The 14,472-nt window shown below is 32.3% G+C and overlaps 1 protein-coding gene across 1 annotated transcript in view; it reads right to left on the bottom strand.

Annotated features, from left to right (window-relative positions):
* Positions 1–12,615: 12,615 nt before the first annotated feature.
* The window catches only part of LOC118192953 (astacin-like metalloprotease toxin 5), a 32,056-nt gene continuing 30,199 nt past the window's right edge, over positions 12,616–14,472 (bottom strand). Inside the window, exon 6 of the mRNA XM_035363973.2 lies at positions 12,616–12,937. Within this exon, the coding sequence (XP_035219864.2) occupies positions 12,687–12,937 (251 nt within the window). The 3' untranslated portion in view covers positions 12,616–12,686. The remainder of the gene's footprint in view (positions 12,938–14,472) is intronic.

Genomic DNA, 14,472 nt, shown 5'->3' with positions numbered 1-14,472 from the left:
ATGTGCAGAAATGTGTACGAACCCTGCTATTAGATTCTTTCCTTCCAGATGAGAATGAACAAGTCCAGGCAATATTCTGGATCTGCAGAAGCACTTCCCTATCCTGCGCTGTTTTTACGTTTCGTACGCGCCATTGCAACATCATCCAGTCTTCGATTTACATATGAAATCAATACTTCACCTCCATGAATGCACTTAATTCACTCAATCTTTAATAATCACAGGTATAAATAAAATTATCTGCGTTTGTAAAAGCTTTCTAAGGTTGGGTGCGATCATACACCGTTAATAGTCCAATGTGAAAAGCAACACATTGCAGTTACTGAATGCTATGGAAAACACTACTAAACATCTAAAAAAACTTATTCTAGAGCAGAGATGGCTAAAATTACTCTTAACCGCAGCTTAAAAAAGGTCTTTTTAATACAACGTGTGGCCAAGGCCGTTGAAAGATGCGATGGTGCTCGTGGACGATCTTTTTCAGTGCCCCTGCTGTTTTCAAGGACGTGACGGGGGAAGGCGAACATCCCTCCCTAGTGAAAGTTTTTTTTTAATTACAATTTCTAAAGCAGCATTTTGTTTACTTAATTTCATATTTTTTTACTTTAAATAAGCCCCAAACGGTGAACACGCAGTAACGACGGCCTTGAATTCACACCAACTGATGAAATATAAATTGTACACGAGAATTTCAAAGAAGATGAAGCGGAAAAAAAAAAAAAAAAAAGCATCTTTGATTAATCAAATTGTTTTATAAATTTATAGCTTGCATACATTTTAATTTTTATTATAAACACTGTGTTGTTGAAGCAATTATTAAATCACATATACTTAACGCGAGACGGGAAATTTTATCCAAATTAGATTCTAACTCACTAGTCCCTTCGCGCCGACTGTCACGTATACGTGCAAGGCCAACTAGATATCTACAGGCCTGCTCCACCGATTTGTGACGTCACAATCGAAGGCGATCGTTCCCACGGTAGACGCAGCCGACTGTTTCATTTATGTAGTGCGCAGCGTTTTATTTCCAACACAAAAGTCAAGTCAAATTAATTTTTACAACTAATATTTCGAATTTTAGGAATAATAACGTACTATGTTATATCGTAATGATGTTTAAATACTAAATACCGATTTATTAAACAGAAAATAAAAATAAGACTTGAGTGATATTGTAAATTTAGCAGAGCTGATTTAAATTAAACTGAAACATATCTGAACTTTTATACGGAAATAAAATGGACACAAAAATTATTTATAAAAATTATACGGATGATAATAGCAATGAAAATATAACATATGTAATGAACTAAACATGAGATGTTTTCATTTTGTAATAGAAAGAAAAAATATGTTAAAGCTCTCAGATGATTTTAAATTGCTTAAATTATGAAGACTGATTTATACTGCTTGAATACTAAATAAACACATATAGCATTTCATAATAAAATTAATATCAATTCATTAATTCTAATATAATATTGCTTTATAATTGTTTTTGGTGCAATGATATTGAAGCAAAATGAACTCTTTCTTTTCTTTATTCCCATAAAGATTTTTCAAGATTCAATCAGAGATCCTAAGATGCTTTTTAATAATAAATACACATGTGGACATTAAGTGAAATACATAAATCTTATTAATACATTAATATATTAAAAGTATATCTGAAGTTTAGTCTACATATTGAAAAAAAGATTCATTCTAAAGATGTTTTATAGCAAAAACATTACACAGAATATTCAAAAATATATTTCAAGTTCTCTTAAAAAAAGCAAGATCATAACTATGCAATAAATCCCAATGAGCATCATATTATGCTCCTAAAAATTCTTATGAAAGAAAATCTTATTAAAAATACACTCTTAATACATCTCATTAAAAATACACAATATTAAGCAATGAAAAATCCTGCGAGTCATTACGATAGTATAAGATACTCATTAGCCAGTTGAAATTATCATTTCACGTCTGCAATAAGTTGTCATTTGAATTTTTTAAATATTAATAATGGAACATTATTATTGCAGACTCTGATGCGAGGTCCACAAAAATAAACTTCATAAACTTGAATAAGTTTCTACGACTCACTGATATTACAATATATCATCTATATCATTCTATATACCAAAATGGATATAGTTTACAGATGCTTAGTATTCAATTAATTTAGACATTCTTTTAAAAATATTTAAACTCTTTATACACCACATACTACTACATTAATTTGTATTGCTTAAATTAATTAGATTGATTTATACTGCTTAAATATTAAAAAGATATGTGATATTTCATAACAAAATTCATAAACATATTAATTTAAATAAAATTTTGATTTACATTTATGATTTTACATGCAATTCTATTGAAGCAAAAGCCATTTTTTTTCTTTCTCATAAAAACATTTCAACATTTAATCCAATATCTTAAGGTACTTTTTAATTATAAACATACAAGTAAACATTTTGGGAAATATATGACAAAAAAAGTTTTATTTTAAAGATGTTTTAAAGCATGAACATTATACGAGAAATCTTGTAGCATATCCAAAAATATATTATAAAATTCCCTGAAAACAAAGTGAGATCATAACTATGCAATCTACCCCAATGAGCACCATATCATGCTATAAAAAATTCTTATGAAAGAACATCTGATTAAATATACACTGTAAATTTATTTAATAATAGACAAATAGTAAAAGATGCATGCAGTATTAAGCAATGAAAAATCCAGCATATCATTACAATGTTATAAGATATTAATTATTAAGTTAAACATCATTAATTCACATCAACAAAAAGTTTGCCATTCAAATTTTTGAAATATGAATGCCAAAACAGGCTTATCATTGTAGCCCCTGATTTGAGGTCTACAAAAATAAACATGATTTAGCTAGTTGATTTGGCTTACGGCAAAGGATTTCGATTAATGTGCCTTGAACTACTACTTTGTTGTTTTTTTTTTATCCAATCTGATTTAAATCCAGGTGGTTGTTCCATATAAATTGGTTTATTCAAGTATCCATTTAAATATGCAGTTTTTACATCAAAAATCTTATTTTGTAGTTTTCGTAAACATCGTAATTTTCTTATTGATAGATCTTTCAACTAATTTCCTGACTTCATGAGCCTCCATGGAACTTAGTTCTTCTATCATTTCATACATCATACTACATAATCTTTTTTTATTGTTCTCGCTCGTCTTTTCTTCTGCTTTAGTTTTGGTAAAAATTGCTTTTAAATCATGATCTACAATTTGTTTATCTTAAAGCTTGTATAATTGAAGCTATATTTTTCTCTTTATTACTTTTGATAATTTTAACAACAATCAACATTAACGTCCTTCTAGTATGAGGTAAATTAATTTTTTATCTCTTATTTCATCCCAACTTGAATGCTTTTACTTTTCAGAATTACAGCTGTATTCATGTAAGCATCTACAGATTCGTTTTGACTCATTTTCAGTTGAGCTAATTCTTTCTACATTTGATATGAATATCTTCTGTTCTTGCTGCTATTTCATTTTTTAATTTCTCCCATCATTTCTTTGTATTCTGTTCATTCACATATTTTAACGCTTATGGAGCTGTCACAGTCTAATTCATTAGATTTCTTGCTATCGCATTATCATCCCATATTTCCCAAGTTTTTATTTCACTTTTAAAATTAACATCTTCCTTTTTGTTGGTTCATCAGCTTCTATCACACTTGTCAATATTTTCAAACTTAATTAACTTTTGATTCTATTTCATCATATAAGGTAATTATCAATTCTATTTGCCCGTATAAGGTAATTATCAGCCAGCCCGTTCGCCGAGATTGGAACTCCAGACCAAACTATCAGTTTTCAGCTACTTTACCACTCAGCCACTAGTAGGCAGCAGCAAGTTTCTATGGCTCAGTTATGCACAGTTTGCAAATACTAATTATTTAACTTTAAAATTACATAAAAAATTCACCTAAATTCCAGAATAATTTAATTTACCCATTTTTCTTTTTTGGTCATTGGTTTCCTTTAAATTGTTATTTTTAACCTTACAGTAAATATTCTGCAATATATTGGAAATACATGTGGCACAACTTTTCAACAAATCATGCAATGATTTGCCACATTCACAAATACTATCATTCCAAATAATCCTGTTTTCAACTTTCTCTGAGATTAGACTTATTAATATAGAATGTTGATTTTTTGATGAAATATATAATTTCTCATACATTTCAGATATTAGGATTGAAAATATTTTAAATGCAGAGGTATTAATGAAAAGCACGAATTCTGTTGGCCAAAATAAACCACCTCGATCAATAGCAGCTAAGTACGCAAAATCTTCCCAATATTCAACTATCATTTCTTTGTCAAGAATTAATTTTTTCCTGGAGAGATTACAATTTATATGCTTCAATACAGATCTACAAACATATCCAGAAATGTAAATTAGACACATTGTATCTTTTTCTGTAACATTAACATCGTTAGATTGATGCAAAACATCACCAAATTCCTTATCAATAAGTTGATCATCATTAAAATCTTCAATATCATTACAAGAAAAATGTTGTAAAATAAATGAACCTTTCTCAGAAATTGCATTTTAAGCAAACTAATTAATTTTAGTTTTCTTTCCGACTCTATAATCTGCTGTAAGGATACATTATAATTACAGCCACTCATTTGTTGAAATTGACCAAAACGTCCCTCAAGGTTATCTGTCTGAAATTTTCCTGAAGGAATAAAAGGTAATTTAAATTCTTTTAACAAATACTTTGAAAGTTCATTCAATGTTGCTGTTGTATGGAGAAGAGCAACTTGGGCTTCTTTTGACAGTTTCCCCAATTTGTGACTTACAATTTTTTGTTGTTGGGCAAAAATCGTTCCATGATATAAGCCACGAACAAAACTGTGATAAACATTCTAAGCTTTTATCTTCTGTTGTCCTTATAGGCTGCATAAATACATCTCGAAACTGTAAGGCCTTTTTAGAGTATTTAACATTCACAATTTTCTACCACTTTAAAATTACATCAATAAAATGTTTAGTTCTTAAGACATCTTTTCCATACCGAGTTCTATTATTCTGCGATTCAATTTGCAGAGCAGCTAAAGTCTTTTCATCAAAAAGTTTAATAGCAGTACTTACATTCTGTTCCTCTATAGAAGACGGAAATAAAACTTTCCTTGATAAAGTTGGAGCCATTTTAATATCGTTTTTTTTCTATTTTATACAATTTTTTAAATGTAGAACACTGGAATTGTAAACAATATTTGAGTTTTCAAATGACGGTATAAAAAATGTTTGGTTTGAATCGTTCTGATTGAACTAGTTGTTTCGTATAGATTTCGATAAATGAACTGGCTTTAGTGTAGAATTGGGTGCCCCTTCGATTGGCGACATTTTTTTAAAAATTTTGGCGATGAAACCTCACTTCTGGTTACCACAATAGTTTTAAATTTGTTTTAGCTTCCCGATTTTATTTAAATGAAAATAGATTGATGTGTACATGGACATATTTAAGGCGCAATGCCTAGTTTGTGCAATTCTAGGATGTTTTTTTTAAGTAAAAACAGATCGATGTGTACATGGACACAGATCTTATGCAATTCTTCGACTTCTTATTTTGGTTTTGTGTAGCGTCCATCTTGAAATTGTGACTTCCTGGCGCCGATCTTGGCGTCAAGAAAGAATCGCCAATAAACTAGGGGCACCCAGTTGTAAACTTTTACCAATGAACTGTATCAAATAATGTAAATATAGGAAGATTATGCATGGTAGGGTTTATAAATGAGGATTTTAATGCACCACCACAAAGCATTTTGAACATATTTCTGTTAATTCTATTATTGTCTTATATTAGAGTTATAATTCGATAGCCACAAGACTGTACATGGTCAATTACTTGTTTTGTAAATATTAATAATTGATGTGATGATACGTTTTTTACGGGAAACATTGCTACAATATCTCTGTTTTTTGCTAATATAGCTTATCATAAATTAGAGAGTTGTGGCCTCCATCTGCGAATTATCCGAAAAACCTAAAACACGACCACTTTTATACGAAACTTGTGGTTTTATATATATCACATCTAATAATAAATTGACAATTTTTTCAGAATCATTTAAAATTTCACATTTTTTTTTTTTTTTTTTTTCAAATACATCCAGTGACTTGTTTGTAATCCAGAATCTGCTCGGCCAATTTTCAAAGATAACTTCCTAAAGTATGACGGATGAGGCAATATAAAATACTTACTGTTACGTATAATATTGTAGCTGTTTGGATTACAATAAAATATATAACAAGACCAGGCAAAGAATTCTGCACTATATGAATGCTGTTTCATTTGCATTAATTGAATCTGTTCATACAAAAACTTAAATTTCTCAGAATGTGGATTATTTTCTGTTTCTGCACAGTTCAACAGTAGTTCTGATATTTTATCTAAACTTAAATTGCATTCATCATGAATATCAGAAGCAGAAAAACCATCCAAATGGCTAATCACTGTCTCAAGTTTAAACCATTTATCACATAGTTTTTCTTCTCCAAATATCCATTTGAACTTTTTAATGGGAATTTCATTTTCATTGAAAAAAACTCTTACATTTAAATCGTCCAATATTTTTAAAGACACAAGCACTTTTGAACAGTTTAAAAATTCTAATTTCGATAGCCAAAAGATCTTACCTTTGGTTATGAATATCCATGAAGAGGGAAGATCTATTTTTCTTGCAAAACCATTACTAATGCCGTTCCATCATCACGAACAGCTTTATCTTCTCGAACGACAAATTTTTTCTTCAAAATGCTTAATGCATACACTACTGTGTTTGCCAGCTACAAAATCTTTGCGATTAATATTTTTTATCCATTTCTGAGAGAGTACAGGATACGAAGGAAATTTGAAAGTCGACACATGTTCATTACTGCTATCGTAATTTGATCGGCATTTAGGTACACTACACTTTCTTGGCATTCTAAAACACACTTTTTCTTATAAATTCGAATTCACAATATAATATTTTACTTTCCGGTAAAATACAAAATTTTTCAGAAGAAAAAACACATGTAAAGAATTATCTCACTAGCACTAGTCCTACGGCGAAGCAATGTCAACTTACAAAATTGAAGGACTAAGATTATGACGTCAGATCATGTGATCATCAGATTGGAGCAGGCCTGTAGATATCTAGTTGGCCTTGATACGTGCCAGCAACGAACACACTTACCTACCGGCCGACACGCAGGCGTGCCAGAGGATTGTTCCGTTCTCTACCGACTGTCACGTATTTGTGCCAGTACTTTGGAACGTTTTTCAAACTATAATTTCTGCCACAAGATGGCACTGTATGTCCATATGGTTTCAGATACATGTACATTAAACCTTCTACTCGAAATGAGAGAAGCATGTCTCACATACACTGTTTTTGATTATATAAACAAACGGGGAAGTAAATGTTTCCTAATGGCGTGATTTATGACGTCTCTTTAAATCGCACTTTATTCGCACGTGGTAGTTGTTTACTGTAAGTAGAGAAGTTTTATTTGCTCTAAAGCGTTGGGTATTTCGGTTTGCAGTTCAGTTTTTAGAAAATAATTAGATCTTGTTAGACGTGAATTCTTTGTTTTTACCGTTGCAATGTCGAAGCGTTGAAAATGTTTAACAGAGCATGAAATAGCAGAAATGATGCAAAATATTTCAAATATTGATTCTGAAATTCTGATATTGATTCTGAAAGATTAACTGAAAGACATTTTCCAAAACTTTGTTCAGAAGAGACTGATAAGAAAATGAGACGACGATGCTTCGTTTGTTCACATTCCCGGAAAAATCCTCCAAAACGGCAAATGAGTTATTACGAGTGCAAGGAATGTAACGTAGGACTGTGTGTAGATCCCTGTTTTCAAATTTTTCATACGAAAAGAGAATTTTAAGTAATATATTTAGTTTTCAGAGGTATAATGTTAAAATTCATAAAATGGTGAGTAATTAAAATAAAATGTGTAAAATATGCATTTAAACAAGAAATAAGGTAATTAAAGTATATATATATAAATATCTATAAAGCATAAGCCGTTTAAATACTCTATAGAGCATTATTAAACAATGCGTTGATACTTCGGAAATTTCATGGATTTAGGCTTAGTAGCAGAAAAGCCCCGGCCCTGGAGAGACGCTCGCGTAAGACACTGCCGGCCTCAGCGATAAGCGCGCGTTTTCGCTACTCGGCTCGAAGGGGCTAGAGCAATCCTTAGCACCGAATATACTCCTTAATTAGTAATTTGTGATCAGTATTTATTTTTCGTGTTTTTCATTTACGAAAACGTTAACAAACTCTGCTTCAGCAAACGGTTTGCGCAACTTTGCAGCATCATGGGCAACAGCATAGCTAGCTTTCGTGACTGCTTTGTCGATGCTTTGTTTTGTGAACAAAAGTTTTGTGCAATATTTTGCAGTTGGTTTGATGAAACTGATTCTTATTTCCAATGCTGTGTGCAAAACTTTCTATTATGTTGTATCTTTTGAATACAGCAGAACAGAACAGAAAAGAACGCCACCGAGTAAGCCATAGCCTTGGAGTTAATCATCCTCGTAAGGTTAACGCGAGGACAAGGATCTTCTCCGGTGTTTTGTTCTTTTCTGTTCTGCTGTATTCAAAGAATAGATATTTGACTACTATAATTATCTCTTGGCAAACTAATCAAATTGTTTTATAATTCTCACTTGTAAACAGATACTTTTTTATCCATATATCATTAAAATTTCGTCATTCCATGTCAGTTTTTTTTTTTTTTTTTTTTTTTTTTTTTTTTTTTTTTTTTGTGCTAACTCAATGCCTTAATTTATCAGTGAAAAATGAAATTTGGCACACTCAGACGTAAGTACATACAAAATTTGAATTCTACAGCGAGAGAGCACTCTGTGCATTGACTAAGTGCCATAACCTGCACATCTGGCAGTTGTTTGGGGAAATAACGAGTTTAAAGCGCCGTTCATACCAGGGTTTATATGATATAATGGAGTCGGTTCCCCGTATCGGCTAGTAGCATTGTAAGTGAACTCAGACATTTCAGCTGAATAAAAACTGGTTTATTTAAAACAGTGGAACAATGTCACCTGTGAGAAATGTCTCTAATAACTTGGATCAACCCCAGTATTAACGGCCATTAATCTGTAACTTAAATGTTAATCCACAGATTCTACTGGTATTTTTGGCTTCCCCTTCGCGCCGACTGTCACGCCTACGTGTCAGCAACGAACACACTCACTTCCCGGTCGACACGCAGGCGTGCCAGAGCATTTTCCCGTTCATCCCCGACTGTCACGTATTAGTGCCAGTGTCCTGGAACGTTTTAAGAACTATAATTTCTGCCACAAGATGACACTGTATATCCATATGGTTTCAGATACATGTACATTAGACCTTCTCTTCAAAATGAGAGAAGCATGACTCACATACACGTGTTTTTGATTATATAAACAAAAGGGCAAATAAATGTTTCCGAATGGCGTGATTTATGACGTCTCTTAAAATTCGCACGTGGTAGTTGTTTATTTATTAAGGAGAGAAGTTTTATTTTCGCTAAAGCGTTGGGTATTTCGGTTTGCAGTTCAGTTTATAGAAAATAATTAGATCTTGTTATACGTGAATCTTTCTGTTTTACCGTTGCAATGTCGAAGAGTCGAAAATGTTTAATAAAACATATCTTCATTTCAAATAAAAGCAAGAAAAATATGCTGTAGAATGAGGCTATTGAATTTACTGCAATCACTTGCAAAGTAAACTAATTTGTATTCTTGAAAAAGAAGCCAGAATGTTTCCTCTTTCGTCCAGAACGTTCAGTTTGAATGAATGTTTTTTGGTACAACGTACTTTTTTTTTTGATTACTTTTTCTTCTTTTCAGGTATGGAATTAGTTTATCGTCTACAAGACAGATCTAATCAAGAAACATTAAGGTGACAAATGTCTAAATAGCTCTTTCCAAACATTTATATTGAGATTGACGTATTGAGTGCAACTGATTTTCGTATTTCAGTCTCATCAGCTTTGAAAATATTTGTTTATTCATATTAAAATAATATAATTAACCTAACAATTAACTTAATCAAAATATCATAATATTAGTTTATCATGTTATTTAATTGTATAATATTATTTTGATTGGGTATACTTTGATTATCATGATTTTATTTGTGTAACGATATTATTTAATAATTACATTATTTGACTGCTATTATTTAGTAATTATGATAAAATGTTACTTAATAATGAAAATCGAATAGTATTAATTATAAAAAAAAGTAGTGATTAGTGACCGTACCGAAGAGCCCAAATTCGAACTTCGGAGAACGCATGGATGTTGTAAATGTATAATCTCTTTTCGGCATGGGGGCACTCTAAATATATGGCCACCCGAAAGTCCTGTGGTGTGGTTTGGTCGTAGGATAAGAGGGGTGGGAGACCCTCGGACAAAGCCCTGAAGATCTCACTCAAAGGTGGAACTAGTAGGCAAAGTCGTAATGTCACCTATATGGTGCCCAACAACGACTGATTCATTCTTGTACACTTTGCCACGATAAAATTCGTCGGCTTGTCTGATTAGTCAGACATGTGAGATTCGTCATAGCAACAGCAACAACACAGCATAATAATAAAATATGAAGTAAATATTTTATTCAAATTAAAGTTTATGTTTCTCTTTGAGACAATCATCTTTTCTTTAGTTCCTGCACTTCTGGAAAAGATGCTGGAAACGAAACAATGAATAGTTTGATAATTATAATTTTTCTAAGAATAAAAATAAAACAAGGATTTGGGACTTGATGTATTATTTAAAATACGCACTGCATTTATACGCACGTGAGGGCGTTGTGGTAACTGCATATGTGGCTATTACTATGGTTGTTGTTAATCCGTCTTTTCTATTACCGGTATGGGTAAAACTTCTGATTTAGACAGCTTCGGTCTCAGACACATAGCAGACACTCGACGCATGGACCATTCAATTTCCAAAATCCTCAGTGGGCTAGAATTTTCAAGATCAGCAGTGTCAAGAGTATACCTAGAATACATGAATGGTGAAAAAAAGAACTAGCGATCGGGCAAATTTGCAAAGGACAATTAACCTAGAACGAGCGTGGTGTGAGACGGCTCAGTCGTATTGTACGTAGTCAACGAAGACAAACATTAGCTCAAATTACCACCCAGGTGAATCAGGGCGACAGTCGTATAGTCAATAAAAGGATCGTGCAACGCTCGTTTCGGCTTCCAAAGCCACCATATGGCTCTGGAAGCCGAAGATCCACGAGAGTACCTTTGCTAAATGCATGTTATTGAGCTGCACTTCTTGCCTGGGCAAAAGAACAAAGAGAATAGACTCTAGCCTACTGGAAACGAGTAGAATGGATTGATAAGTCTCGATTCCGACTAATTAATACCGATAGAAGGCTGAGAATATGGCGACCGACTCAAGAACCCATGAATCTTGTGTATGGCAGATTGGAATTGTACAAGGCCCTGGGGGCTTAATCATGATCTGGGGTGTTTTCTCTTGGCAGTGTCTGGGATCTTTGGTACTAGCACCAACCTCTCTCAATATGATTCGGTAAGTAGAGTTGCTGGGCGATCATTTCCATCCATTTATGTTGTCCTGTCATTCACGCGGAAATGGAGTATCCCAGGAAGATAACTACACCTCTCACAGGTTCCGGTTAGCTACTGCCTGGTTGGATGAGCGTTCTTCTGACTTCTCTGTCATAAACTGCTACTTAAAAGCTCTGAATGAGCATCTTTAAGCGTGTTGGCAATTTTTTTACCTGAGCCTGCATTTGGACACGGTCAACTATATGTTGCCTGTTCAAGAGTTCGTGAAAAAACGGACGTAAAATAAAAAATAATTGATGGTCCTCTGCAAGGCGAGCTTAAAAATGATGGAAAGATCTACACAAGAAATGCTGTGTACAAAGAGATCTTTGACAAGTAAATTAACATTTTATTATTTAAATCATCTTTATTTATTGAGCTATCGGTGCCTCTTAAGAAATGTACCACCAGTGGTATCCTTCATTGCACTCTACTTTAAGCAATTAAGTAAGTAGAAGGGGGAAATCCCGTGGGGCAGTAAGCAAAGGGGCGTCCTCGCCGCCTGCCCTGGGTAATTCAGCCCTGAAGAATTAGAAGACACCTTTGCAGAAATCATTTTAATTACAGTTTATAATATCTAGAACAGCGATCATTTCGTATGACCGCCGGGCTTTCGAGTATTAAATATGTATAGCAAAATCATTAACTGAAATCGTCAGGTTTAATGATTTTCTTTATATATTTTATATCAGATTTGTTATTTCTTATGTCCGACAATGTGTTTATGAATATATGAATTGATAAAGATGTCGGTATTTAATTATATTCTTCCATGCTTATTTATCGAGATCATTTCACCTTTTAGAACTATTAATGTTCAAATTTGTTTATTTTTTTCTTATCTGTGATAATTTTTTTACTTACGTTTTATTACTTATTGTAATTTTGCAGTTACATCAAGCTATTTTCGAGTTATGTATTTTGATGTAACTGATAAGATTTTGCATGAACAAAAACTGTCAGACTTTATTACTATTAGAATTTAATTTTGAAAACCGAACACAACACGCAAATTAAAATTCAAGCAATAATTTTACAACATTTTCTTTAAATGTCCTGTGCAGTTATATAACATATTTATCCTCAAGAAATCACTCTTGCTAACGTAGTACTTGTGGATCACTTCTTGTAGGTACTTGTTGCCTTTACCCGTCATGGTCATGAGTTTATTCTTACGATCTTTAGAAAAGGTATAAGACCCATACAGCATAATAGAATCATAATCAAAGTGTGTCAGCAGTTGATTCTGATGAGGCTTCAATTTCATGAACTGGTCTTCCATTCCTAGATTGCATAAGCATAAAATTAATAGCTGTCTCTAATATACTGACTTCGATAAATAATGATATCCAGTGCAATATCAAAAATAATTTCTAATACAACAGTGCCCATGTAATGCTGAATATCAGTACATATCACATTGCAATATAAAAATTAAGTGAAAACATAAGCATATCCTAAATAATTTTAAATATACACAATAACAGAGTCTGGGATAATTTTTAGGCTCCATACCCAATAACATTATTTTACGTATATTAAAATCATTATACTTACAGCAGTACTATTTATGGCCATAAGAAGAACCATTATTTTCATTAAACCATTAAACATCTTTGAATTTTAATTTGAGTTAATGGTATAGCTGAGTTCTTACAGAAGCTGAAAGAATTAGAATTCTTGTTGGTCAAGAACATTGATTTCTGTAAAAGATATGCTGTGTTTTTATTTTTTAAATAATAGTGAATTGTGAAAGCAGAAAATTCAAGATTATTTAGAGGCTGTTTTGGATTTTGATACACAAACTAATTTGTTCAAACTAATATGTACATTAACTCGAAAACTTTGTTTCGATCACAATCATAAAGCTGACAAATTTTTCCTTTTGAGTACTTTCGCAATATCAATTGACAGAAACGACTAAATTATCATAAATCTTGATGTTATTAAAATATAGTTATTTCCTCTTTAGCATAAATAAATGTGAAAATATTTTTATCACGTTAGCAATATGGAATTCTTAGTGTTTTGTCCATTTTCTTTAATTCTAGGAAAACTAATTTCGTCATCCATTTGCTTGCGAAAAACCATTCTCCATTTCATTTTCATGCAGTTGGCGATATACACTGCGCGCCAAAATTAAAAAATGTTATTAAAAGTAAATTTACACGGTTACTAATTGAAAAATGGTGGAAAACACTTTTTACAAAGCACTATTTTACATAAATACATATATTTGCCAAATTACCATCTTAACGCAAATTACGTTATATCTCAAAATATTGAAAAAAAAAATCAAATCTATAAAAAAATTAAAAAATGAGGAAAACATTATCATTTCTGTTCCGCCACAAGTCTTTCTTTAATATGGATTATGATTACCCCTGACTGTACGAGAAACTTAATAATTTTGAAAGCATATGATTTTCCCAACTCTTGATCAAATTACATGGAACCGCAAGTCACTCTTTTGAAAGTGCACTTTTCAGATCTTAGAGAACCAGGGAAAGCGTCTGGAGCACAGCAGTTCGACGAATTAAATCATCTCATATTTCCTAGATCAGATTCAAATCTGGTGAATACGCTGACCAATCCTTAGAGAAATAAATTCTGTTTCTAAACATTCTCATGCCACAGCTGCTCGACGCGAACGAATACTGTTATCTTTTAACACAAAATCCGAACGAACATCACCTCTAAACAGCCTTACATGGGATTCTAAATCCTCGCCCACATATCTGTGACCGGTTACAGCAACTTCATTAACGATATACAGCTCAGTGTGGGCATTTGATGATTCCACCCCAACCATGAAATTA

The sequence above is a fragment of the Stegodyphus dumicola genome, chromosome 8 (assembly GCF_044657685.1).
Source record: "Stegodyphus dumicola isolate Sdum_Otavi_A_Nest chromosome 8, ASM4465768v1".
NCBI classification, from domain to species: Eukaryota; Metazoa; Arthropoda; class Arachnida; order Araneae; family Eresidae; genus Stegodyphus; species Stegodyphus dumicola.
The sequence above is the reverse complement of the archived record's forward strand: the minus strand, read 5'-3'. Positions and strand labels throughout refer to the sequence as shown.